The 23,052-nt window shown below is 62.9% G+C and overlaps 2 protein-coding genes across 4 annotated transcripts; both read left to right on the forward strand.

The window, feature by feature from the left end:
- The first annotated feature begins 822 nt into the window (after nt 1–822).
- On the forward strand, nt 823–16,449 carry GRK6 (G protein-coupled receptor kinase 6). Of its 3 annotated transcripts, none has more exons than XM_054217506.1 (16): nt 823–938; nt 3,904–3,999; nt 6,698–6,810; nt 7,128–7,205; nt 7,479–7,579; nt 8,864–8,956; nt 9,273–9,336; nt 9,966–10,106; nt 10,786–10,976; nt 11,785–11,822; nt 11,949–12,038; nt 12,128–12,336; nt 12,577–12,714; nt 12,966–13,103; nt 13,267–13,401; nt 14,203–16,449. In XM_054217506.1, exons 1-16 carry the CDS (start codon nt 887–889, stop codon nt 14,206–14,208), a joined length of 1,683 nt encoding a protein of 560 aa, XP_054073481.1. In that variant the 5' UTR covers nt 823–886; the 3' UTR covers nt 14,209–16,449. The 3 variants fall into 3 exon arrangements, with proteins under 3 accessions (XP_054073481.1, XP_054073480.1, XP_054073482.1); XM_054217505.1 differs by having other exon boundaries at nt 14,958–16,449; XM_054217507.1 differs by having other exon boundaries at nt 9,966–10,095; nt 10,832–10,976; nt 14,958–16,449.
- Nucleotides 16,450–21,525: 5,076 nt separating this feature from the next.
- Nucleotides 21,526–22,878, forward strand: PRR7 (proline rich 7, synaptic). The gene is made up of 2 exons (XM_054217509.1): nt 21,526–22,080; nt 22,222–22,878. Exons 1-2 carry the CDS (start codon nt 21,780–21,782, stop codon nt 22,608–22,610), a joined length of 690 nt encoding a protein of 229 aa, XP_054073484.1. The 5' UTR covers nt 21,526–21,779; the 3' UTR covers nt 22,611–22,878.
- The last annotated feature ends 174 nt before the right edge of the window (nt 22,879–23,052 follow it).

Here is a 23,052-nt window from a genome sequence, read left to right on the forward strand (position 1 = left end):
CCCCAGCACGATAGGGCTGGCAGCACCACACCCCCGCCACGCCAAGGGATGAGACCAAGGCGCGATGAGGAAACCCCGAACCTCCACCGCAGCGATGCCGGACACGGCACCGGCGCTTGCGCTACCCACCCCGCGGCACAGGGGCTGACCAACGCCGGACACGCGGGTGCACAGGCGGCTTTATTGAGGCCAGCACAAACACAGGCCCGGCCTGCAGAGGGGGGAGGCTCCCCTAACAATGTAACCGCTGTTAAGTGGAGCACAGGGCAGCCTACACAGGCCACAGGCCCCCCGCAACGCCACCAGCCAGGCCGCAGAAACCCGCACTCTCCGGGGAGCCCCACCACCGGCGCCCCCTTACGAACAGCCGCTTGTCCCCGCCCCCTACCAAACGCACCTATCACAACCCAGTCAGCACCGGAGTGGCAGCTCTGCGCCCAATCAAATGCCGCAGAAGGCGGGTCTCTCTCTGCGGCGGGCGCCTTTGAGGCTTCGCCCAATCCGTTCCCCAAGCGGCGACTGCCCTCTCTGAGTGACACCTCGCCCTCCAATCAGCACCCGCTCCCTCTTCCCGGCTGGGTTTCGCCAATGGCCGCCGAATGACGCGCGCTTCTCTCGCCCCGCCCCCGCCCTCCCACACCCCCGCCCGCCGCGGGGCCAACGGGAGAGCGGCGGCGCGGTGGAGGAGGCGAGGCTTCCTGAGGGGGCTGGGCCAATAGGAGCGCGGCGCGGGAGGAGCGTGGGCAGGCATTGGCGGGCTGGGCGCGGGTGGGCGGGGCGCGGCGGCGGCGGCGGCGGGGGGAAGGCGGCGGCGGCGGGGCGCGGGCCAGGCGGCGGGGAGCGGCGCGGAGCCGGGCGGGAGGCGGCGGCGCCGCCGCCTGGGCCTATGGAGTTGGAGAACATCGTCGCCAACACCGTCCTTCTCAAGGCCCGCGAAGGTGAGCGGCGGCGCCGGGCGGACGCCGGTCCCCGGAGCTGGGGGTGGGGGAAGGCCCGGGGCGGCGGCGGTGGGGCAGGCGGGCCCGGGGCAGCCCGGCAGCTGAGCGAGGCCAGCGCCCGGGAGGTGGCGGCCGGTCGGTGGCCTGAGCCGTCAGCCCGCCCGGCCGCCTCCTAGAGCGGCGTCCGCTCCCCAAAGCTGCGGCCGGGGCTGCCCCTGAGACTGGGCCTCGGGCTGTCCCTCCCCGGGGAGTCTCCGCCTTCACACCAGCCCCGGTCCCCTCAGCGCTTTGGCTGCGGGGCCGCAAACCTCCTGCTGCCTCTGGGGTGAGGGCTGAGTTCCGGGCCCTCGGCGCAGGGGAGCCCCAGGGTGGGTTAGGCAGAGCTGGGCAGTCTGTCAGGCAGGAGCCTGGCCCTTGGCAGGGCAGATGTGGTTCGGCCAGGCATCGGGGAGTTCATTAGATCCCGTAAAGTGGTGGGGAAGTACAGTCCCTCCTGGCCCACGGTGTGCAGCTGGCCACAGCGAGTCATTCTGGAGCCTGAAATCTAGTTAGAGGGCTTTAGAAATTAGATTTGTGGGAGCAAAGAGCAGCAAAATTAAATTTACATGGGCAGAAACATTTTTGAGCTGCTTGGAAATCAGGCTTAGCATTGGTACTTCAGGCACGGTGACTGTGGCGCACCATGGCGTGGTGGTTCCTAACGACAAGGTTTGGTTCAAAAGCGAATCCAGACGAAACCAAACAGCGGCGTTTGGGACTTGAAGACGCGGGGCCCTGCTTCACACGGAGTGAGAGACCAGGAGGCTGGCTCCCGGCAGAGCGGGGTTTGGTCGCCGATGCAGAGCGAGGTGTCGGAGGACTGCTGCAGTGCTTGCTGGTGCTCCTCTGGTGCCTTGGCCTCAGCAGATGATGGGCAGTTTGGCTGCAGGCAGATACAATCCACTGGCACGCTCGTGTCGGATGGTTCCTGCCCGTCCACAGCTCTCCCACCCATGGCTGGGTGGCCGTGGTGGCCACTGGGGCAAGCTCCAGCAGCCTGTGTGACAGGACAGAGCCACTTTGCTGGCTGGGTCTGACAGCGCCACATGCTTTGCCCCAGCCTGGCCTTTTTGGGATCCTCCTGGTCTGTTGTGGGAGTGTGGAGCCCCCGGACATGCTGGGGGGGCTGCTGACAGCCATCTTCAGCTGCTGCCATAAGATGACCATGTTCTGCATTTCTTTCAAACTCTTCTAGGAGAGTTTGGCCCAGGAAGGCCTCTTCCAGGAGGGTTTGGAAGGTGAAGGATCCTCCCACTGTTGTCCCCCTTGCCTGCTGGCCTCTGGCAGAGGGACAACAGACCAGCTTTGAGCTATCACCAACCCCTGAAGCTCCCATGTGGTGAGCTCTGGGTGGAGGTGGCCCCATCCCCAAAATGGGAGTGCTGGTTGGTGGGCAGGAGACGAGTTCCCTGCTGGGCTGTTTGCTGCGGTGCTGGGAGGGCGGGGGAGAACCATGCGTGAAGGGCGCTGGGAGCCTCCTTTCAAAGCAAACAACTCAAGGAAGTGCAAGCTGCCAGTCCTCGTCCTCCAGGTGCTATGGGGCACAGCTCTGCTTTTCCTTGGGCGCTGGTGGGGTGAGGATGGCATGTCCTCCAGTGCCCTCACTTAGTTGTCCCCATCCGTTTTGTTGCCGCAAGCCGTGGCTGACAAGAAGGTGTCTGTGCTGCTGGTTTCTTCCACCCCTGCTTACCCTTGAGTCACTTCCTTCCTGAGTTTGTACAATCGTGCAGCCCAGCTGCTGGTGCGGGGCAGATGCAGCGCAGCGACCCGCAGCGTGCCAGGGGCTCGGACCTGGGGCTGGCCCTGCAGGAGGCCGGCCGTGGTGGCCCCGTCCCACCTGCCTATCCAACCAAGGCCTCCTGCGTCACAGGGAGCTGGATGCCTGGGGACCGTGTCTTGGATTAGGGGCTGAATTGCATCCGCAGTGGAGGAAAGTGTTATGAAAGTGTTTCTCAAGAGCTGATAAATGGTGTTCAACCCCCCCCCCCCCGATTTCAGAAAGCTGTGCCTTTGGCCCAACTCAGCAGGGTGGTTTAATGTATTTCCAAAGGGAGGTGGGAGATTGTGTGTTTGTTGGCACCAAGCTGGGGGAAAGCAATCCCTGGAGCTCGGCTGATCTCAGAAATCAGGCGTACGAGTATTTCAGTACTTAGTGCTTGCTATGATGTAAATTTTTTGGTCTATCTAGAAGCTTTCCCACCCTGTCCTACAGCACTGGGCATTCACTGCAGCAACTGAAGTTGGATTAATATCTGGTTCTTGGATCTTGCTTTTCTGAGGCTGGCTTATCTCTGGAGAAAGGTGGGAGTGTCCCCACTTCACAGGTGGGAAACTGAAGTGATGAGCCCCGGGCGATGCAGTGAGTTGTCTGTGGAGCTGCGATTAGAGCAGGAATTCCTGTCTCCCAGCTTCATGTCCTCCCTCTGAGAGCCCCTCCCTGGAGTAAGCAATCAGTCTGAAATGAGTAGGTGGCATGAACATCGCTACTACGGCAGGAAGAGCTTCACGTTGAGCAAGGCTTGGCCTGGAGAGGTGTTTAGTTATGCAGAGGTCCTGAGGACAGGCCTGGGAGCCAAGAACTCTTGTGCAGGCATAGACCAACCTGTGGCTTAAGGCTCTCCTGCCCCTGCCCTGATTCTCCCATCTTAAATACAAGCTAACTGAGAAGTCCAGGTGAAAGGTCTTCATGTGGGGCTGGGACTTCATTCAGCAGACAGAGTGGTTTGTCCGTCTGCTTCTTCTGGTAGTCAGAGGCTCTAACACTTTTGTTCCACCAGCCAGGAGACGGAGGTACCACTTTGGTCTTGTTTTCCTTGCCTGGGCTTGCTCATGTAAATGGACAGAGGGTATCTCCTCTCTTGGCTCCTGCCTGCAGTTGGACTTCCTTGCTTCATAACTCATAGTACCAATTTTGTGTGCCCTGCAGGTGGTGGTGGAAACCGGAAAGGCAAGAGTAAGAAATGGCGCCAGATGCTGCAGTTCCCCCACATCAGCCTCTGCGAGGATCTTCGACAAACCCTCGGTGAGATGTGGTGGCTGGCGGGAGCTGAGTAGTGCGGGTGCTCCGCTCTGGAGCAGGGCTGGTGGGTGAGCATGTGTGAGTGTTGTGCACCCAAAATTGAGTTGTGCGAGGGGCAGGGACATATAAAGGGGCATGTGTCAGCCAAAGCCCAGCCAGAATTTCTCAGAGCTCAGGGTGCAGGGAAGAAAAAATGGGTAGGTAAGTCACAGCTGCGTGGTGCTTGACAGATAATGTTTGTTGATCTACCCACACATCTCCTATGCTGTGGTGAGCTTCACTAGAGATACGCCACCTTCTCTCTGCAAACAGACCCTGTTGCAGAGTTTTGGACCATCGCTCTGGGGTGCCTTTGCATAAATAACAAAGGTCCCGCGTACGTCCTCTGGACTCCCTGTCTGGGATTCAGGCCTGCTGTGCAGACCTCGGCTTCTAACACTAATGCATCAGGGGTTTTTTGGGCAAAGCTGAGTTCTTGCTGCGTGGTACAGATGACAGTTGTACAGTTGGGCAGGGCTTGGCCTGTCATTTTAACACTGCACTTTGTACTCTTCATGGTTTTAATGTTGTTTGTGCAGCAGGCTTGGTCTTGAGATCATGTGAAATTGTTTTGGGGCGCAGGGGGTGGGAATGCTCTGCTTCCTGGGAAAGGGAGATCTTGTTTAAGTTGTTGCTCCAGATTCAGCTGCCAGCTGGAGAGTGGCGCGGTGCTGGCCTTGTTTCAGAGCAAGTGTCACTGGCCTGAGTGGGTTTGGGAGGTTTCTGCAGCTCCGGTCCCCAGTTACACCATGCCCAGGTTTTCCAGGTTCTGGCAGCCCCAAGGAAAGGAGTGACTGCCTTTGAGAGCGTATGGGACTGTAGCACTTGGAATAACTTAACCTCCATCATCCACGCTGTAACCTCCGAGCTCACAACAGCCTGGTTCTGCTGCTGTGGATGCCGTGCACCACCTCCCAGGGCCGGCTTCACAGCCAAGTGTATTCAGATGGGGACTCTGTCCTCGGCTTTACTGCAAAGTGGAGCAAGTTCTGAGCACCCAACACAGCTCTGGCACGGGCTCTCCTTGCAGGTCCCATCTTGGCCATCCCAGCCCCTATCTGCTTCTCTGCCTTGTGTGCCCTCAGCAGAGCTTTCCCTCAGCTGATGCCCATCTTCTGCCTGCAGCCGCCCTTCCTGTGGGTGTCATGACGTGTTTTACAGCACTGAACTTCACCTTTGTAGTGCTGTCCATTTGCTGGTGGTGAATGCTGGTGGTCTGTCTGCTGTCCCGCTGTCCCGGATAGTGACCTTGTGATGCTTTGGGGGGCAAGTCCCTCCCAGCGGCTGACTGTCACCACTGGTGTCCCCACTTCCCCTTGGGGAGGCATGCGAGAAGTGCTTCTGGCCCAGGTGGAGGCCACCTTGCTTGGTTTCCCCATGGGAAAGATGACCCTGTTCCTTGTGCTTGGGTCAGTTTTTGGCTGGAGTGGTTTTGTTTTCCCCTCACAGCCTGCTAGAAAGGTATTTCTTTCCTATTGCAGAGGCTTGGCAGGACCATGGGCATGGTGGGCTGGTTGCCCACTGCAGAATTAAGCTTTGTGTGCCCTGACCACAGGGAGAGACCTTGTGTGAGCCTGGGCAGCAGCGAGGGCAGCCGAAAGCTTCTGATCTCACCATCAGCAAACTCTCATCCTCCCCAGCTGAAGGGAACTCCTTCCCCTGCACACACAAAGAAACCGGCCGGTGCAGCGGAGCTGGCGAGGCGTCCTCCTCCCCCACCACAGCCCGGCCGTCGCTGTGCTCTCGTGCACCCTCAGGAAGCCACAGCTTCCTCGGGAGAAACTGCTGCGCAGGGAAGGGAAGACTGGCAGTACTCAGCCCCAGGGAGGGCTGGAAGATCCCCTGCGTGCCGGTGGGTGGCTGCACATCTGCACCCCAGGCAGCCCGCCACCCTTGGTGGCCAAAGCTGCAACAGAAATCTGTTCTGGCCCACGATCAGACGACGTATTGTGAGTGGAAGGGGAGGGAAAAAAAGCAGAAGACCTGGAAGTGCTCTGGACAGTCAAAGGGGTTTGTGCCTGGGCTGCCAGACTTCAGAGAGGGGCAGGATGAATCAGCAGAGAAGCCGAGCTCCACAGGGCAGTAGGAGTTGACATACAAGCAAGTGGCTGTGCCGTGGAGTTGGGGGATCTAATTGCTGCGTGCAGCATTAACAGGACATCTGTGGAGATGGTGCCTCCCATTTTGATGCTGCTGCTTCCAGCAGGGCCTTTGGGAATATGAGTGGTTTGTAAAAGTCATCAGAGCAACTCTTGGCCTGGAAGATCTGCCTCAAAATAAGCTCGGTGTGTTCCTCATGTTCCAAGGAAAGTTGTGCGTCTGGAGTAGTCAGTCAATCTCCATGGGGAGAGGATTGTGAAGAGGTTGTCCAGGCAAGCAGGGGACACGAAGGTCCCTTGCTAGATACAAGAAGGGCAGGCTGTACAGAACAGTAGGCCAAACCTCTTTCAGGGAAGATCTTCCACAGGGGTATGTAAAAGCTGAGTTATGCCTCTTGTCCCCATGGGGTGCATTTCACTCTCCTGGGACTCTCAGGCTGGTGGGACCTGTGAACAGCAGGCTGACGAGTTGCAAGACCCTCTACCACTGCCCGTGGCCAGGGCGGTGGGCTGTGGCTGCTCCTTTGTGGGCTGGCAGTGAGTGATCTTCTCCACATTTGCAGAGCGGGACTACCACAGCCTGTGCGAGAAGCAGCCCATCGGGCACATGCTCTTTCGGCAGTTTTGTGAGACACGACCTGAGCTGTCACGCTGCGTCAAGTTCCTGGATGCTGTGGTAAGAGCAAAGCCCCGTTGGGCTTCACTGGGGGAGGCAGGGATGTTCTTGGTGCCCTGGGCATGGACCAGTTGGCGCTGGGTGCTCCAGCAGTTGCCAGGTACTTCTGGGCACGTAGGGCTTTCCTGAAGGAAAAACTTGTGAGTTGCAGTTTCTCCAAGATAGGGCTGGGCCTTTGCTTAGGGAGCTGGAGATCTGGTTTTCCAGGAAAGCATGGGAAACCTTGGGCAGAGGGTGTTGCTGCTCTGCAGCTGTTGCCCGGTAGCAAGGCTCGGTTCCTGGATGGACCTGCTCCTCACACTGTTTGCTCTGTGCAGGCAGGGTACGAAGTGGCTCCAGATGAGAAGCGGAAGGAATGCGGGCAGCACCTGATTGAAAAGTACTTGAAGCCAAACGTGAGTAAGAGAGTTGTGTTTGCTGCCTGCAACAGCAGAGCGGTTGGAAAGCTGACAGCTGTCATTACCCGTGTCCTGCCACAGCGAACGTGCTGGGCAGGACAGTGAGGGCAGCGTACAGAGCCACCCCGCCACCTCACAAGCGACCATTACTGCTTTTCCCTCTGGCCCTAAAGCAGACGGGCACCTATGTGCTGTTCCTGTGGGCCTCTCCTTCCTGGGAGGATCCTTGTGCTCTGCTCCCTATGTCTGACTCCATCCCTTTGTCCCCAGAGTGAGGACCATGTGCCTGAAGTCCCCTCACAGCTGGTCGATGCCTGTTGTGAGAGGCTGGAACAGGAACCTTCCAAGGAGCTCTTCAAGGAATCCACTAAGTAAGTTGGAGGCGTGGGGCCTGCCTTCGGGGCACCATGGCACAAGGTTGGCACGGTAGGGGCAGCTAACTCACCTTCTCCCTTGTGGTCCCTTCCTCCAGGAGAGCGAGGGCTGGGGCTAAGGCTGGCTCTGGGGAGTTTTGGGCTAGTGGTTTGCAGCACAGCTCCAGGAAAGCAAATGCAGGGAGCTCCCCTATGGGAGCCACAAGCTGCTGCAGAAACCTCTGTCGCTCCTCTCAGTCTGCCATGGGTCTGAGTTGCGATTTGGGAAAACTCCGTTTCAGCAAGCCTCAGCATCTGGCCGTGCTGTCTTGTGCCGGGATCTCGTACACCCGTAGAGCAGAGCTGAGAGCCATGGTCCCCATGCCAGCTGGCCTTTCCCGCTGGCCACAGATGTGGCCGTTGTGGTTAGGTTACACTGGCTGTTGCTGCAGGGATCTAAGGTCACTTCTGTTCCCATGGCAGAAGCAGTGGCCAAGGTCCTGGCTCCGGGTGCAAAGAGGAAGCTGTTGGGCAAACCGGGCTTATGGCTTCCACCCCTCCCTGAACAGTAGCTGGAGCATGTTGCCTAATCGAGTGCAGGGCTGTGGCAATGGGTTTGCTGCAGTCTTCTGGGGAGCGTTAGCTCTGTGTGTGGTAACTGGAGTCGCTGTCTGAATGCAGAGCCTCCGGGCTGGGCCCTGCCTGCTCTTGGCAAGCTCTGAAAGGGGAAGAGCCCGTCCGCTTCTCCTTGATGCATGTCTTCAGTCTAGACACTATGTCTAAGGCTCTTTACTCCGCTGGGCAGCCCTGGCACCGCTCTCTGAAGCAGTTAGCTCTCTCGAGCAGGATCCCCTGTGGCCTTTTGTGCTGGATATTCATCTGAAACTGAACAACTCAGCGCCTGGTGCTGAACATTGCTAGCAGCTTTCGGTGGCTGATTACAGCCTGGAGCGTGCATTTGCCCTGTGAGCAGAGGGGCAATTGCAAAGAGTCCCATCGTCCCCCTTTGTCCCACAACCCGGGCTGGTGCTGAGAGACCACAATTAGCAGTGCCAGCCCCATCCCAGGGTACTAAGTTTGTCACAGTGGTACCTCCAACGCACTTTCCTGTTGCTTCAGGCTTAGCGTGGAGCGGGGCTTTCTGGGCCAGGGCTTCGTGGGTGATTCAGTACTAGGCTGGTTGAGGGGATGGCAAAGTGACCGGGCTCACAGGGCTGCTCACCTCCTCTTTCCTTTGACCACCGTCTTTTTCCATGGCTGTGATCAGCTATCAGGAACCTTGCTGGCTCTGCTCTCTCCTAGGCTTATCCACGACTACCTGAGTGTGGCTCCCTTTGCTGACTACCTCGACAGCTTGTACTTCAACCGCTTCCTGCAGTGGAAATGGCTGGAACGGTAATGCTCCCTGACATCTCTGGGAGACCTGCACCCTGCTCTCATGGCCTGCCTGAGGGCTCTTTCTCATGCTGAGTCCTAGCAGGATACAAGGGCCTGTCCTTTGTCTGCTCTTGCCCTCCTTCAGGGCCCTTTATTGGCACCATCAGCCCCTACTGGCTGCCCCAGCCTTGCTGGCCTCGCAGGGAAGCAAGGTCTGCTTGAGCAGGGGTTTTGGGGTGAGGTGCAGTCTCAGGCTGGGGCATGGGGGTGGTTTGGGCTTCAGTCCCTATTCTCTCTCTGCTCCCATCTCACTCCAGTTTCTTCTCCCTCACAGGCAGCCAGTGACCAAAAACACTTTCCGCCAGTACCGTGTGCTGGGCAAGGGCGGTTTTGGGGAGGTGAGTGACCAGCATTTCCTCTGCATTCAGGGTACGAGGCAGCCACCGTGGCCCGCTGCCAGATGCGGACCTGGATTGGCCATCAGGGTGCCACAAGCTGCTCCAGCACCTGGAGGCAGGTGCTGCTGGCTGTGGGGGCTCTGCGCTGGGCACCGCTGTGCTCTGGGCATTGCGTGGTTTGTTGGTTCCCCTCTGAGGGGCCAGAGCTCCCCTCTTGCTGGGCACTGGAGGTGTGGGAGGTGTTGCACAGGGTAGGTAGCATGTGCCCTGCTGCCTGGGCAGAGAGTCAGGTCTGTTCCTGATGTCTTGGCAGGGGAAAACTGTCCTGAAAACTGTCACTGACAGGCTTTCTACTGTTTCTGGAGCAGCCTTCTGTCTTCCCAGGCACCAGCCACAGTGCTGCTACAGGTGACAGGGGCATCATAGCCCCCTGCTGCTTAGCTGTGACATCTGGAGATGTCACTGTTCCCTGTGTCCTTGTTTGACAACAGGCTTCTTGCTAACCTCAGAGCGAGGTGGGGAGAGGGACATTTTTGCCTTCCCGGGCCTCTTCCTGAGAGCGGAATCTCGACCTAGACCTCTCCTTGGAAACGGCAGCAGGAGGGTGCTGAGCCTTGTTCCCTCTCCAGGTTTGTGCCTGCCAAGTGCGTGCCACAGGGAAGATGTACGCCTGCAAGAAGCTGGAGAAGAAACGGATCAAAAAGAGGAAAGGAGAGGCCATGGCCCTGAATGAGAAACAGATTCTGGAAAAAGTGAACAGTAGGTTTGTAGTAAGTACATAGGAATTGCTCTCACTTTGCTGCCGTGGTTGATTTTTCCTCCAACCAGCCGGCCCGGCACCTCTGTGCTCCTCGCCTCATGTGGAGAGGCAGGAGCAGGCCCTGCCCACGGGGTACGGTCTTGTTGGCTGCAGATCTCTCACAAGGCTGGGGTCTGGCAGGACCTCCTGCTGCCTCCATAAGATGACATAAATGTCCCCAAAGTCAGGCCCAAACACCCCTCTGGTCTCACAGGGACCTTGTTAACCTCTGGGGCAGAAGAAAGCAGTGACAACTGTCCATACAGCCAAGTGGTCAGAAGCCTGGCCCTGAGCTGTGTAGTGGGGAGCTCTCTCCCTGGCTGCTCTGAGGTGTGGACACCCTGAAACCTCCCTTTATGGAGGATTCATCAGGTGCTGCCCCGGGGTTGCTGTTGGGTGCTGCTTGCCCCTGGAGGGGAGCAGTTCTGGCTCAGGGAAACAGTGTCCTCCCTGTCTGAGGAAAGCTGGGGATGTGCAGGGGCTGCTGGCACTTCCATGCCCTCCCTGGGTGTGCACGGTTCCTCCTCTGCTGGCAGAGGCCCAGACCTGCTGCCCATGAGTGGCTGCTTGGGTGACAAGTGCCCATCAGAGTGTGGGCACCTCCCTCTTCCAGCTGTGTCTTCTAACAGCCTTTCTGCCCTGAATTGCAGGTGAGCTTAGCCTATGCATATGAAACTAAAGATGCTCTCTGCCTAGTGCTGACCCTCATGAATGGAGGGGACCTCAAGTTCCATATCTACCACATGGGAGAGGCTGGCTTCGAGGAGCCCCGGGCAGCTTTCTATGCTGCCGAGATCTGCTGTGGCCTCGAGGACTTGCACCAAGAGAGGATAGTGTACAGGTGCGCACTGCCTGGCCCCTGCTGGGAGACCTTGTACGGGCTGCAGAAGCAAAAGGGTTCCTGCTGCTCTTACTAGCCCAGCTGGGTCTGTCTTCTCGAGAAAATAAGCTCAGGCTTGAAAGCAGTGCAGAGCTGGGTGAGAGGGGATCAGGAACAGAAAGCCGATCTCCTGGGAGAGACGGGAGAGCCTAGCTCGTCTTCCTCGTGCTGGTAAATGATCGCCAAGAACAGGATGTGATCGTGCTGTGAGCGCCTCGGGGCAGGCACTTGGGTGCTTAACTCCCCGGGCAGTATTGACACTAGAACAAAGGCGGGTAGGCTGCCCCAGTACGCTCAAGACTGAGAGCTGGGTGGGAGCGAGAGCAAGCTGATTGCTGATTGTATGACTGTACGCCCCGGGTTGTGTGATGCAGCATTAGGGATAGCATGGCTAAACACGGGGCCAGAAAGTTCCTTCTAGTCCTACCCTGTGCCTTGCCCTGGGGCAAGGTAAGCAGAGGAAACCTCTGCTTCTCTCCTGCACGGCCTGCCCCATAGTGAGCACTGCACCTGCAAAGAAGGACTCAGCCGCAGGCTCACTGATTGCTTGCGGAGGGTTGAAGATTGTCGTGACCTGCTTCTCTGCCTGGGAGGGGGGAGCTTGCAGGGCTAACTCCGGGGCATGGGGTGAAGGGAAGGTTATCTGTGTGCCTGAGGCAGGGACATTGCATCCCTCTGCTGCTTATCTGTGACTTTTGAGATGTCACTGTTCCTTGTGTCCTTTGCTTTGACAACAGGCTTCTTGCTAATCAAGTCTATTCCTTCCTAGGGACCTGAAGCCAGAGAACATTTTGCTGGATGACCACGGTGAGTGCTGGTCAAGAGGAGCCCTGGGGCTGGGTCCTCCTCTCGTCTTATGCTTGAACCAGGGTTTCTCTGTATTCTTGGCAGCTTCAAATGCTGTCCCTTGACCTTGCCCCCTCCTCTGTGCAGGTCACATCCGTATCTCAGACCTGGGGCTAGCTGTGCACGTGCCGGAGGGCCAAACGATCAAGGGCCGGGTGGGGACAGTTGGCTACATGGGTAAGTGGTCCTGGTTTAATCAAAAAGTGGTCTCTGACTGCACACGTTCCCCCTGCCTTCACACATCCCTCACCCCTGCTCCTATGTAGCTCCAGAGGTGGTGAAGAACGAGCGCTACACGTTCAGCCCAGACTGGTGGGCTCTGGGCTGCCTGGTGTACGAGATGATTGAGGGACAGTCCCCCTTCCAGCAGCGCAAGAAGAAGATCAAGCGGGAGGAGGTGGAGCGGTTGGTGAAGGAAGTGCAGGAGGAGTACTCAGAGAAGTTCTCACCCTGTGCCCGCTCCCTCTGCACCATGGTACGAGTGTGCATCCCTGTCCCTTCACTCCCACTCTGCTTTTGCAGGCAGCCACGTTTACTTGCACTGGCTTTGATAAGACCGTGCAGGAGAGTCCAGAGTGCCTTAATTCCTCACTCTCCCAGCTGCCGAGCAGCCCATGCCATCCTTAGAGACGTACTGCAGGAGCCTGACGGACCTTAGGGCTGCTGCTGCCCCAGGCACCCTCCACCTGGGGCGCTGATTTCCTTTGTGTTGCAGCTCCTGTGCAAAGACCCTCTGGAGCGCCTGGGGTGCCGAGGAGCTGGGGCCAAGGAAGTGAAGGAGCACCCTCTCTTCAAGCATCTCAACTTCAGGAGGCTGGAAGCAGGCATGCTGGACCCCCCCTTCAAGCCAGATGTAAGTGCCTGTCCCTGTCCTGACCTCTTCAGTCGCTGGCGCTGTCAAGGGAAGCAGGAGCCCTGGGGTGGCTCACCTGAAGAGATGGCGCCCGTCCCCTTCCCTCTTGTTTCTAGAGCCTGGCAGAAAAGGGGTCAAGCAAGCTCTGGGCTGTGGGGAGAGGGGGATCGGTATTGTCCATGAGCCACAGTTGCTTGAGATGCTGGCATCTTAGTGGAGCCTGGCATTAGAGCAGTCTTTGTCCTGTTTAGCCCCAGGCCATCTACTGCAAGGACGTTCTGGACATTGAGCAGTTCTCCACAGTGAAAGGGGTGGAGCTGGAGCCCACGGACAATGACTTCTACCAGAAGTTTGCTACGGGAAGCGTTCCCATTCCCTGGCAGAATGAGGTAAGTTTGCAGGACAGGTTTTTGCTCCTGCTTCTGCCCACCGTGGCCACCGCATACAGTGTCGCGCAGGGTTTGTGCCATCCCTGCTGCTCTTGCACTCTGCTGGGCCCTCAGTGACGGCCTTTGTGTGGCAGTTGCTGCAGCCATCTTTGTCCTCTTCCAGATGATTGAGACAGAGTGTTTTAAGGAGCTGAATGTCTTTAGCGCAGACGGCACGGTGCCCCCAGACCTAGACTGGAAAGGGCAGCCTTCTCCACAGCCCAAAAAAGGGTTACTCCAGCGCTTATTCAGCAGACAGGTAAGAGTTTGCGCCCAGCGTTTCCTCCCCAGCAAGTCCTCTAGCAGCACTGGGCCCTCTCCTGCCTGTGCCAGGCAAATCTGGCAGGCAGGTGAGCATGAGGGGGAAGCAGGCAAAGTCCCCCACTATGCTGGGTGGCCAGACCCCAAAGCTGTCACAGGGACCGGCACAACACTGCAGGGATCCAGCCCTCACCTGGCTGGCACTCCCCATGCTGGGGGAGTCGAGGGACCTGGGATGGAGTGTCCTGGCTAAATACGCTGCAGTCACACAGGGAGAGGGCCGTTGTTGAAGGCACTAAAATAGCAAGCCTGCTCCCTTCCTACATGAATTATGCCATCCCTGAAAAAGACCTTGCTCTTGGAATGGGCTGCTGGGCTCCCCGGAGTATTTCTGCCAGACCTTAAGCAAGCAGAGAGCAGTGCTTTCGAGGGATGAGGAGAACGGAAATGTCTTGCAGCTGCTATGGGCTTGCTTGCCTGCCTGTCTCCTCTGCCCAGAACAGTCTTTGCCTTCTTTCCAGGACTGGCAAAGTTTGGGCTGCTGCCTCTCAGCAGCTGCTTGCAGCTGTGGGACTCGAGCGTGGTTGGCTCTGGACCCACTCTCAGACACCCAGTGCTGACTCCTGCTTCTCCGACAAGCCGCGAGTAGTGTTTCACTGTTCAGTGGGCCGCCCTAGCCAGAGCCAGCTCTGGGTTGGGATATCCAGCCCTTCCCGAGGCAGGCAGGACCTGCCGGAGGATGGGCAGCTGCCTGTAGCAGGGGTTGAGCTGTGATTTGCCACGTGTTTTCTCTTTCCAGAGGTGAGCAGTCTCTCCTGGCTGCTCTGCTCAGGGAAATACCCGGTGGCCCGCGGACATGGCAAGATCTGGGAAAGAGGAGTGTTGTCCTTCAGTGCCTATCCCTCTTCCCCCAGCAGAGCACAAGCTGCTTGTTGTTCTAACTGCCCTCTGAGCCACTAATCCCGCTTCCCTGCTCTCGCTGCCTTCGTGAGGGAGGCCTTGCCCTCAGCTTGAGCCAAAGCTGCCCCTGCACTGCCGCTGCTGGGAGCTCCGCTCCCAGGGGGCTGTGGGAAGTTCCCTTCGCTCCTCTCTTTGGATGTCCAGGATACGCAGAAGGGTTGAGAAACTGGGAAGGGTTTGGCATTGCCCTGTGCTCAGACTCCCTCCTGTTGCAGCAAAAAGGGCTTCAGCTGCTTCTGCGGCCGGCTGAGCCTTGAGCGGGGCCGATCATCTGTGCTGGCACTGGGCTGTCTCCCTGGGTGGCTGTAGTCCACGGAGCCCATCTTCTTCCCAGCTTCTGAGCTAGTCAGCTGTGTGCTCACCAGTCTGTCTGCCAGGAGCTGAACCCCCAGATGCAGCTTGACTGTTTCTCTGCAGACTGGGGGTCCCCTCTGGCCCCTTGCCTCCATGTAGCTCGCCCGTGCACAGGCTGGGGGGGGCCTGGCCCTTCCCTGCCAGAGGGCAGCTGTAGGCTGGGTTGTGTGACCGTGCTCACCCTCTGCTTGCTGTGCTCCTCTCTCTCCCTCCTCCCTCTCCTTGCCCTTCTGACTTCAGGACTGTTGTGGAAACTGCAGCGACAGCGAGGAAGAGCCCACCCGGCTGTAGGGCACAGCTTGTTCTCCAGCCCCCTGGGACCCCCTTGCCTCTCTGGGTGCCCAGCAGAACAACAGCCCAGCCTGAAGGACAAGGTAGCAGCGGTCCCGCAAGGTGGATTTGTTTACAGCTTTACACGTCTGTATTTGAAGACTGTGAGGATGGCTCCAGGGCTGGCAGCAGCAGGCAGCTCGGGCCAGGGTGCCTCTGGCCACGGGACAAGCCCTCATTGCCGAGACAGACCTGAACGCTTCTGAATCTGCCGCTTGGGCTTGTGCTGCTGCCGCCCGCCGGCTGCCGCTCCCCTCCCGGGCCCAGGGTGGGAGGGAGGGATTGTGCCAGCGTGGGCCGAGGCCAGGCTGGAGCAGCTCTGCTGACACATTCCATGGTGCCGAAGCGGCACTGCAGGTTTGGTGTATATTTATATATGTCAGTCTGTACATATCACATGTCGTTTTTTTAATCTATAGGTGGGGGCCTGCACTGCCCCCACCCTGTCGCAGGCACAAATATCCTCCTATGGGGGGAGCGACAGTCCCAGCTTTGTACCAGGGAGTCCTGGGCAGAGGCCTTCCGTGCCTTGAGGTGTCTAAAGCATCTTTCCTGGACCTTTCTGGCTGTGCTGAGGCGTCCCTGGCTCCAGCGGAGTCCATTGCTCAGCCCCCAGGCACAGGAAAGCGCTGTGCCAAAGCGTCTACCATTGCATCCTGGCAGCAGAGCGTCACTGCCTCATCTCGCTTCCCTGTCTGCCGGAGCCTGCTTCCTCCTGCCTTGTCTCGCACATGCTGCCAGCTCCGGGGACCTGATCCCGGCCCCCCTCTCCAGACCGCCGGCAGGCTGCCTGTGGCACAGTGGGACACGGCTCAGAAGGTACCTGCTGCTGCGTCCAAAGGGTCGCTCTGATCCCTGGCGTGGCGCAGGACGGCTCCAGCGCAGTTCCACCAGCTCCAGACCAGCCACCTGCATGTTCTGGAGGTGCCGCGGTCCCTGGGACACATAAGGGACCCTGCTCTCAGGGAGCAAAGCCGTGGCAAAGGGAATGTCCCTTCTTGGGGTCATGCTGTGACCCAATAGTGAGTGGGGAGGGGACCAGCTTGCTCACCATACCGGCTTAGTGTGTGTCCCCAGGGGTCCCGGGGAGCCAGCACAGCTCCTGTGCCCCCGGCGAGGGCCCTGCGTGTCCCTGGGGAGCAGCGTGGGGCTCAGCCCGCCTCTCCCTTCTGCTTGTCCTCTTCCCCTCTTGTGCACACTCGTCCCAGCTGTGTCCCGAGCAATAACTCGTCTCTTCTGTGTGTGTGTGTGTGTGTGTATGCACACGCATGTGTGCACATGTGCGTGCTGCTGCCTCGTGCTCGTTCTGAGCCAGGCCCCCCGGGGGGGCTGAGCACCTACTTGGACCTGTGGTATCATGTGCTTGCCTTGCACTAAAGTTGGAGAGTATTTAAATTTTTAACCTTTTGTTAAGTGTAAGATTTGCCGTGCCTTGTGTTGCTGTCGTGTCAAGGGGGGGGCCCACTCCGGGCCATACGGGGTTGGTGGCTGTAAGGAGGAGAGGAGCAGGTCCTGGGCTGCCCTGGGCTCTGCTGGGTGCTCCCCTCCTCAGGGAGGGGCTGGGGCTGCCCTCCAGGGCAAGGGCTGCTGCTGAGCCCTGGGGACCACGGGTGGCCCTCGGTGGCTTCTGCTGGGTGGTTTGGGGCGGTGCAGGGGCATGACAGGTACAAGACCGTGTGGCATTGGGGTGCTCATGTCTGCTGGGGTCCCCTTTGGGTCATGTCCCTCCCCTGTCTGCCCTTAGCACAGCCCCCCCGAGGTTGCTGTGGGTCCGGGGGCAGAGTCCTGCTCCCCTCCGCGTGCTGTACGTTGCTGATTCGGGGGGGTGACCTCATGCCAGCATGGAGCACTGCTTCCTCAGGCCAAGGGCCAGCCCCTCAAAGAGGGGGACGTGGCGCGAGCTGGGTTAGGGTCATGACACTCGCCATGGGAGAGCATGCAAAGGGGGGCAGCCTGGTCAGGGTGGACGCAAGGTGGGTTTGGGGCCGGGGGCCGGCGGCAGGGCTGGCGGCAGCCTTGGCAGCCCTGTGCGCAGCGCGGGGGGGCCGCACACAGCTGCACAGGGATGAGAATAGCAAGTGCGGCTGGGTAGCTAGGGAACAGTTGCTATGGGAGCGGGCCGAGGAGGAGTTCTCACACTCTGAGGGGGCATCTTGGGGTAAAATCCAGGAATTTTCTGCAGCCATGGAAGGAAAGAAGGCAGGGCGGGGGGATGGGGACTGCCTGGGGACTGCTGCTCCCACTGCACGGGCCAGGGATGCTTGTGCCACCCCAACGGCACCGCCTGGGCTGTGGCACCCTGGCACCAAGGTCCTGGGGTCACCAACATGTTAGTGATGCCTGTCACACGGCAGGCACGGCCGGGTTTGGGCAGCCCCTGGCTGAGCTGTGAGCAGGGCATGGAAGGGGCTCTGCCTGTCCCCAGCTCCCCCCTGCCCAGGGCTGTCCCAGCCCCGCCGTTTGGGGGATGCCTTGTCCCCATCCCTGTCCTTGCTGGGGGAGAGCAGCGTGTGTGGGGGGGTGCTGACGTACAGCCACAGCTGGAACTGGCGGGGCTGGGCCCTATGGACACGACAGACCCTGGGCGAGCTCTGGGTGGGTGCTGGGGCGCTGGGGGGGGGGGTCCTGGGCACTGCCCTGAGCCTTGGGGCTGTGGCGGCAGCGCCGGCACACAATTTTCAGGGGTGAAGGATGCTCTCAGCTGTTGCCTGGGCAACGGCTCCTCCTCCAGCCCACCATGTGGCTCGGGGAGCGCTCCCCCGCCTGCCTCCCCCCGCCGCCGTGGGGAAGGGGAAGGCAGCTCCCGGCCCCCGGCGCTGGCGGGGCCGGAGGCTTGGCTCCCCCGGCCTGAGGATGCCCGCGGGCCCCGCCGTGCCCCCCGCCTCCGCCTTACCCATGCCCCGAGGGAGCACCCAAGCCCCCCTGCATGGCCGCAGCCCCCTGCCCGCCGTGGGTGCCGCTCGGGCCCCCCCACAACCGCCCAGCCGGCGCTGCCGGGCTGCCGCGGCCGCGCTGTGAGGTCCGGTCGCAGGAGAAGAGTTCCAGCAAGGTGAGTCGGGGCTGGAGCCGAGGGGGCCGGGGGAGACGCGGCCACCACGGCCCCGCTCCGAGCGAGGTGGCGGGGTCTGGCCGGCGGCCGCAGCCGCTCGGTTCGGCCGTGGCGGGAGCGGGCTGCCGATGCCCGGCTTCCGCGGGTCGTCGTCCCCTGGCCGGGATGGAGGAAGTCCTTCCGGCCGGGCCCCGGCAGAACAAGGCGCCGGGTGTGCGCCCGCCGCCCTGCCCACGGGGAGGAAGCGGCGGCGGGGTCACGGCCTGCGTGGGGCACCCCCGCCGGGCACCCGCACCCCCCCCGCCCGCCCGGCCTCTGGCCCTGGTGGCCCCGGGGCTGGCACGGCTCTGCCCTGTAGCCACGGTCCTGCCGCTCCTGGCACAGCCCCATGGCATCGGGTGCAGCGAAGGGAGAGTGGGGGCTCTCGCCCCCGGGGTGGGTGCAGTCCCATGGAGCCTGGGGGGGGGGGCGGGGGGAGGCTCCCCTGGGGGCTGTGACCACCGAGAACAGCTGGTGACATGCCCCCCAACAGCAAAGAGCCCTAGAGCAGGGGGACAAGGGCTCAGATCAGGAGGGCGAGGGGTCTGCTCTGGGGCAAAGCAGCCCCCCAGGGTGCGGGGTGTCCCCAGAGCAGCCCTGTGTGTCACCCAGTGCCACCTCTGACCCCGGCTGTCCTCGGGGCCAGCCTGGCACCCCGGCCCGGCACAGCCACGTGTCCCGCTGCACCGTCCCGGCGGGGGCCATTAAGGTCTCGTTAGCGGCTGAGCTGCCCCCCCGCCCCCGCCACCGTCTCTGTGCTGGTTGTCACCCCCTGAGGAGGCTGCGGCTGGCACCGGGGGAGGGGGTGACCGGCGCCCCCTGCACCCCACGGCCAACCCCAGGGCAAGCGCACGGCCACCGGATGGGGGAGCCCGTGGCATCGCCCCACGGGGCATCGCGGGGCCGCCACCCCACCCGGACCGTGGGGCCGTCACCCGGGGATCCCCGGCCCCCACCCCGCGGGGCTCCCGCGGCCACCCCCGGGGATGCCACAGCCCTCACGCCACCGGCATCCGGCGCCCGTTCCCCGGTGTGTGTGTGTGTGGCGGGGGGGGGATTCCCGTGGCAGTGCCCGTTCCCCCTCCGGTAGTCCCCCGCTCAGCGGCGGGTCCCGGGGCGGGGGTGCGGGGGGCCCGCCGGGTCCCTCCCCGAGCCGAGGGCGGGGCGGAGCGGCGGGGCGGGAGCCCGGGCGGGGCGGCGCGCGGCGGCGGCGCGGGAGCGCTCACCGGAGACAAAGGCAGCGCCGGGAGGCGGCGGCGGCGCCGCGCACCGGGGCGCGCACCGGGACCCCCTTCCCTCCTACCTGCCCCCCCCGCGCCCCTCACCGCCGCCGCCCTATGGAGCCCGCCGCCGCCCGCCGCCTGAGCCACGTGCGCCGCCGCCGCCGGTAACGGGAGCCGCGGAGGGAGCGGGCGCGGCGCCTCCGCCTGTTGCGCGGCGCGGGGGCAGCGGGGCCGGGGCGGGGGCGCGCGGGGCCGCCGCTACCGGCAACGGCAACGGGGGGCCGGGGCGGAGGCGCGCGGCGCGTACCGGGGGCGCGCGCCCCCGGTCCGTCCCCGGCGGGCGCGCGCCCCGGGGGAGGAGGAGGAGGAGGAGGAGGAGGAGGAGGAAGAGGAGAAGGAGGGGGCTGCCGCGCCCGGCGGCGGGAGCGGGGAGGTCCCCGCCGGGGTGTCCCCCTCCCGCCGGAGGCACCGGGCGGGGATGCGACGGGGGGCAGCGGGGCCCAGGCCGCGGCCGGGGGGGCAGCGGGGCGGCCCCGGGGGGTACCGGCGGGGCCCGGCTCGGCGGCTGCTCCCAGCCGGGCGTCAGGTCCGCTCCCCGCCCGGCGTGGGTGTCTCCTGGCCCGGCCCCGCGCCTCCCCCAGCCCGCACGGCCCCGGCCGCCCCGCTCCCCCCGCACGCGCCGGCTGCAAACGCCCCCCGGTCCCCAGGCGTCGCCAGCCCGCCCTGCCCCCGTTCCCGGTGTCCCCCCGGCCGTTATCCCGGTGCCCGACCCACGGCACCGCACGGGGCGCCCCCCCCAGCCCGGGGATACCCCCGGTGCCCGCGGGGAGCCTGTTGCAGCCGGGGCCGGCGAGCTCTGCCCGCACCGAGCTGGCCTTAGCCGGGCAGCGGTGGCGGCTTGGGGCACCCCAGGAAGAGGCATCCCCCCCCCCAGCCCCCCCAAAGACCCACATCCCGACGCTGCCTCTGCCCCCGCTTTTGTCTGCGCGATGGAGCAGCCCCCGCCTGAGCGTGGCCAGGGCTCCCCAGCTCCTTCCTTCCCCCGTCCACCCATCAGTCCTTCCGTCTGTCCGTCCGTCCGTCCATCCATCCATCCATCCTTCCTTCCTTCCTTCCGGCTGGGCTCAGCCCTCCGGCCACACTGCCCTTCCTGCTGCCCCGCAGCACCGGTGGCCCCGCCACAGTCCCCTCGCTGGCAGCGTGGCCCTGCCCCATGGGGCAGATGGGGACCCCACGCCCCTTCGCCAAGTGGAGGCACATGGGAGCCCCAGCACCTCTGCGGTCACCCTGCCCTCGGCCACCGCCACTCTGGCGCTCACCCTCCTCCCTGCTCCCCGGCAGCAAACCCCTTCGCTCCCACACCGCCAAAATAATAATCCTGACGGATGCTTACGTACGTGCCTGCCTGCGAGCACCCATGGGTGCCGCTGATGTGCACAGACCCCCCCCGGCACATGTAGTCCCAGTTTGGTGCTCAGCTGGACGTGACCGAGCTGTCACCCTCCCTAAAGGCAGGGTCCTGGCAGAGGTGACGGTTCCCATCACTGCCACTCCCTCCCTGCATCGCCGTGTCGGGGTGCCACCATCCCCTGAGCATCCCCAGTGGCCATCAGGCTAGCGATGGCCATGGTGCATGTGCTCCCACAAGTGCCACGTGCCGCAGGCAGCCGGCCGCTGGCTCCACGCGTCCCTCATCCTCCCTGGGACACCCCGGGGCACGCTGCTGTGGGGCAGCACAGGGGCCGAGCTGCCCGGGCTCTGCAGCCGTCTCAGGGTGCGCTGGGTGGGCAGGAGGGGGGGGATGCCAGCGGATGCCCCGTGACCTCAAGGGTGTTGATGCTGCGGGGCCGCAGCATCCCTCTCCCGCCCCGGGGTGCCCAGCAGCGCCCTGGCAGGGTGCTGGGGCGGGGGAGTGTGCGTGTTTGCAGCCGTGGGGGTGACGGCGGGGATGCGCGTGGGGCCGGGCACGGCTCCCCACCGGCTGCGGGTGCCGCTGCGCATGTGGAGCGAGTCGCCATGGGAACGGGGCGGCCGCGTTCCCGCCACGCTCACGCTCACGTCTGTCTCGTTGCAGGGCCCCCTCCCCGGCGGCCCCCTCCCAGCGATGGGCAGCGGCACCCCGCCGGCCCCGTCCCCCCCGCCGCCCGCCCCGCCGGCCCCCCTGCCCCACCGCCTGCCCAGCGCACCCAGGCCTGACCCACCCGCTCCAGCCCCCCCCCGGCTCCATGGCGAGGACGGACCCCTGACGGCGGGCGCCCGCGGGCCGGAGGAGACGCCGCCGGGCACGGCCCGGGGAGATGCCCTCGGTGGCCCTGAGAGCATCGGGTCCTGCCCTGGCCCTGCCGCCGCCCTGAGCATCCCGTCCCCCACCCCGAGGGCAGGGAGAGGCAGGGGCCTCCCCCCCCAGGGCCGGCAGCCAAGATGGTGATGTCCCAGGGCACCTACACCTTCCTCACCTGCTTCGCGGGCTTCTGGCTCATCTGGGGGCTCATCGTGCTGCTGTGCTGCTTCTGCAGCTACCTGCGGCGGCGGGTGAAGCGGCAGCAGGAGGAGCGGCTGCGGGAGCAGAGCCTGCGCGCGCTGGAGCTGGAGCCGCTGCACTATGAGGGTTACGGGGGCAGCCCCCCCGGCATCGCCATTCCCCACCGCCTCCGCCTTGAGCCCCACCATCATCACCCCCACCACCACATCCCGCCCCCCCGGCCCTGGAGCTGCCGGCACGGTAAGGAGCAGGGAAGGGGCTCTCGGCTTCCCTACAGCGCGTGCCTCCCCCCCCTTTTTTTCGGGGGGGGGGGATATGGTACAAGAGCTGGGGCGCAGCACTGATGGCAGCAGGGGTCCGGGGGGGGTCTTTGCCTTGCAGAGTCGGACCTGTCGAAGCCGCCGTGCTACGAGGAAGCGCTGCTGATGGCGGAGCCCCCCCCGCCATACAGCGAGGTGCTGATGGACACGCGGGGGCTCTACCGCAAAATCAACGCCCCCTTCCTGAGCCACGAGCGGCTGGAGAAGCAGGAGCAGCCCCCCAGCTACAAACCCCTTTTCCTGGACGCCGGCTACGGTTCGGCGCTGCACCTGCCCCGCTCGGCCAGCCCCGGCCCTGCCTGCCCGGACCTCTACCTGCAGGCAGAGTGCTCCCCCCGCATGTTTCCCAGCTGGACGGACTCGGAGCTCAGCAGCAGGGACACCTACGAGCCGGGACCCTGGCACCTCCCGGTCTCCATGCCCCTCTTCGGCAGGACTACCGCTGTCTAACGGCGGCCCCGAGGGACCCACCCCCCCGCCCCGGACCTTGCCGCGGGTGCCCCTCCGGCACCGGAGAGGTGTGGGGGGGTTGGTTTCGGTTGCCCGCGTCACCCCCGGGGACACCCGCCCCGGTGCGGGCTATCGCTGCCGGCGCGGAAGGGGCTGGTTCCCCGTCTGGCCCCCGCCGGCCCCCCCATGGCCGGGGGCGCTGGGGACCCGGACTCTGCTCTGTTTCTTAAATTTTTTGTTTGTTACGGTTTGAGAATAAAAGTTTGTGGCTCGGGTTCGCCTCCCGGCGGGCTGGCATCACGGAACCCCCCCAGGGCGGTGCCCCCCCCCCAACCCTCCCCAGCCCCCCCCCAGCAGGCTGCAGCCCCCGTGGGAGTCGCTTTATTTATTAACAGACATGAGCACACCGCCGGTACAGAACTTGTGCTTTCCAAAAACAGTT

Source organism: Rissa tridactyla, chromosome 11, assembly GCF_028500815.1.
Source record: "Rissa tridactyla isolate bRisTri1 chromosome 11, bRisTri1.patW.cur.20221130, whole genome shotgun sequence".
Classification (NCBI taxonomy): Eukaryota; Metazoa; Chordata; class Aves; order Charadriiformes; family Laridae; genus Rissa; species Rissa tridactyla.

Coding starts and splice junctions, on each gene's coding strand:
- GRK6 (XM_054217505.1), top strand. CDS start 887: ATGGAGTTGGAGAACATCGTCGCCAACACCGTCCTTCTCAAGGCCCGC. Junction 939..3,903: donor CCTTCTCAAGGCCCGCGAAG/GTGAGCGGCGGC, acceptor TGTGCCCTGCAG/GTGGTGGTGGAAACCGGAAA. Junction 10,977..11,784: donor CAAGAGAGGATAGTGTACAG/GTGCGCACTGCC, acceptor ATTCCTTCCTAG/GGACCTGAAGCCAGAGAACA.
- PRR7 (XM_054217509.1), top strand. CDS start 21,780: ATGGTGATGTCCCAGGGCACCTACACCTTCCTCACCTGCTTCGCGGGC. Junction 22,081..22,221: donor GCCCTGGAGCTGCCGGCACG/GTAAGGAGCAGG, acceptor TTTGCCTTGCAG/AGTCGGACCTGTCGAAGCCG.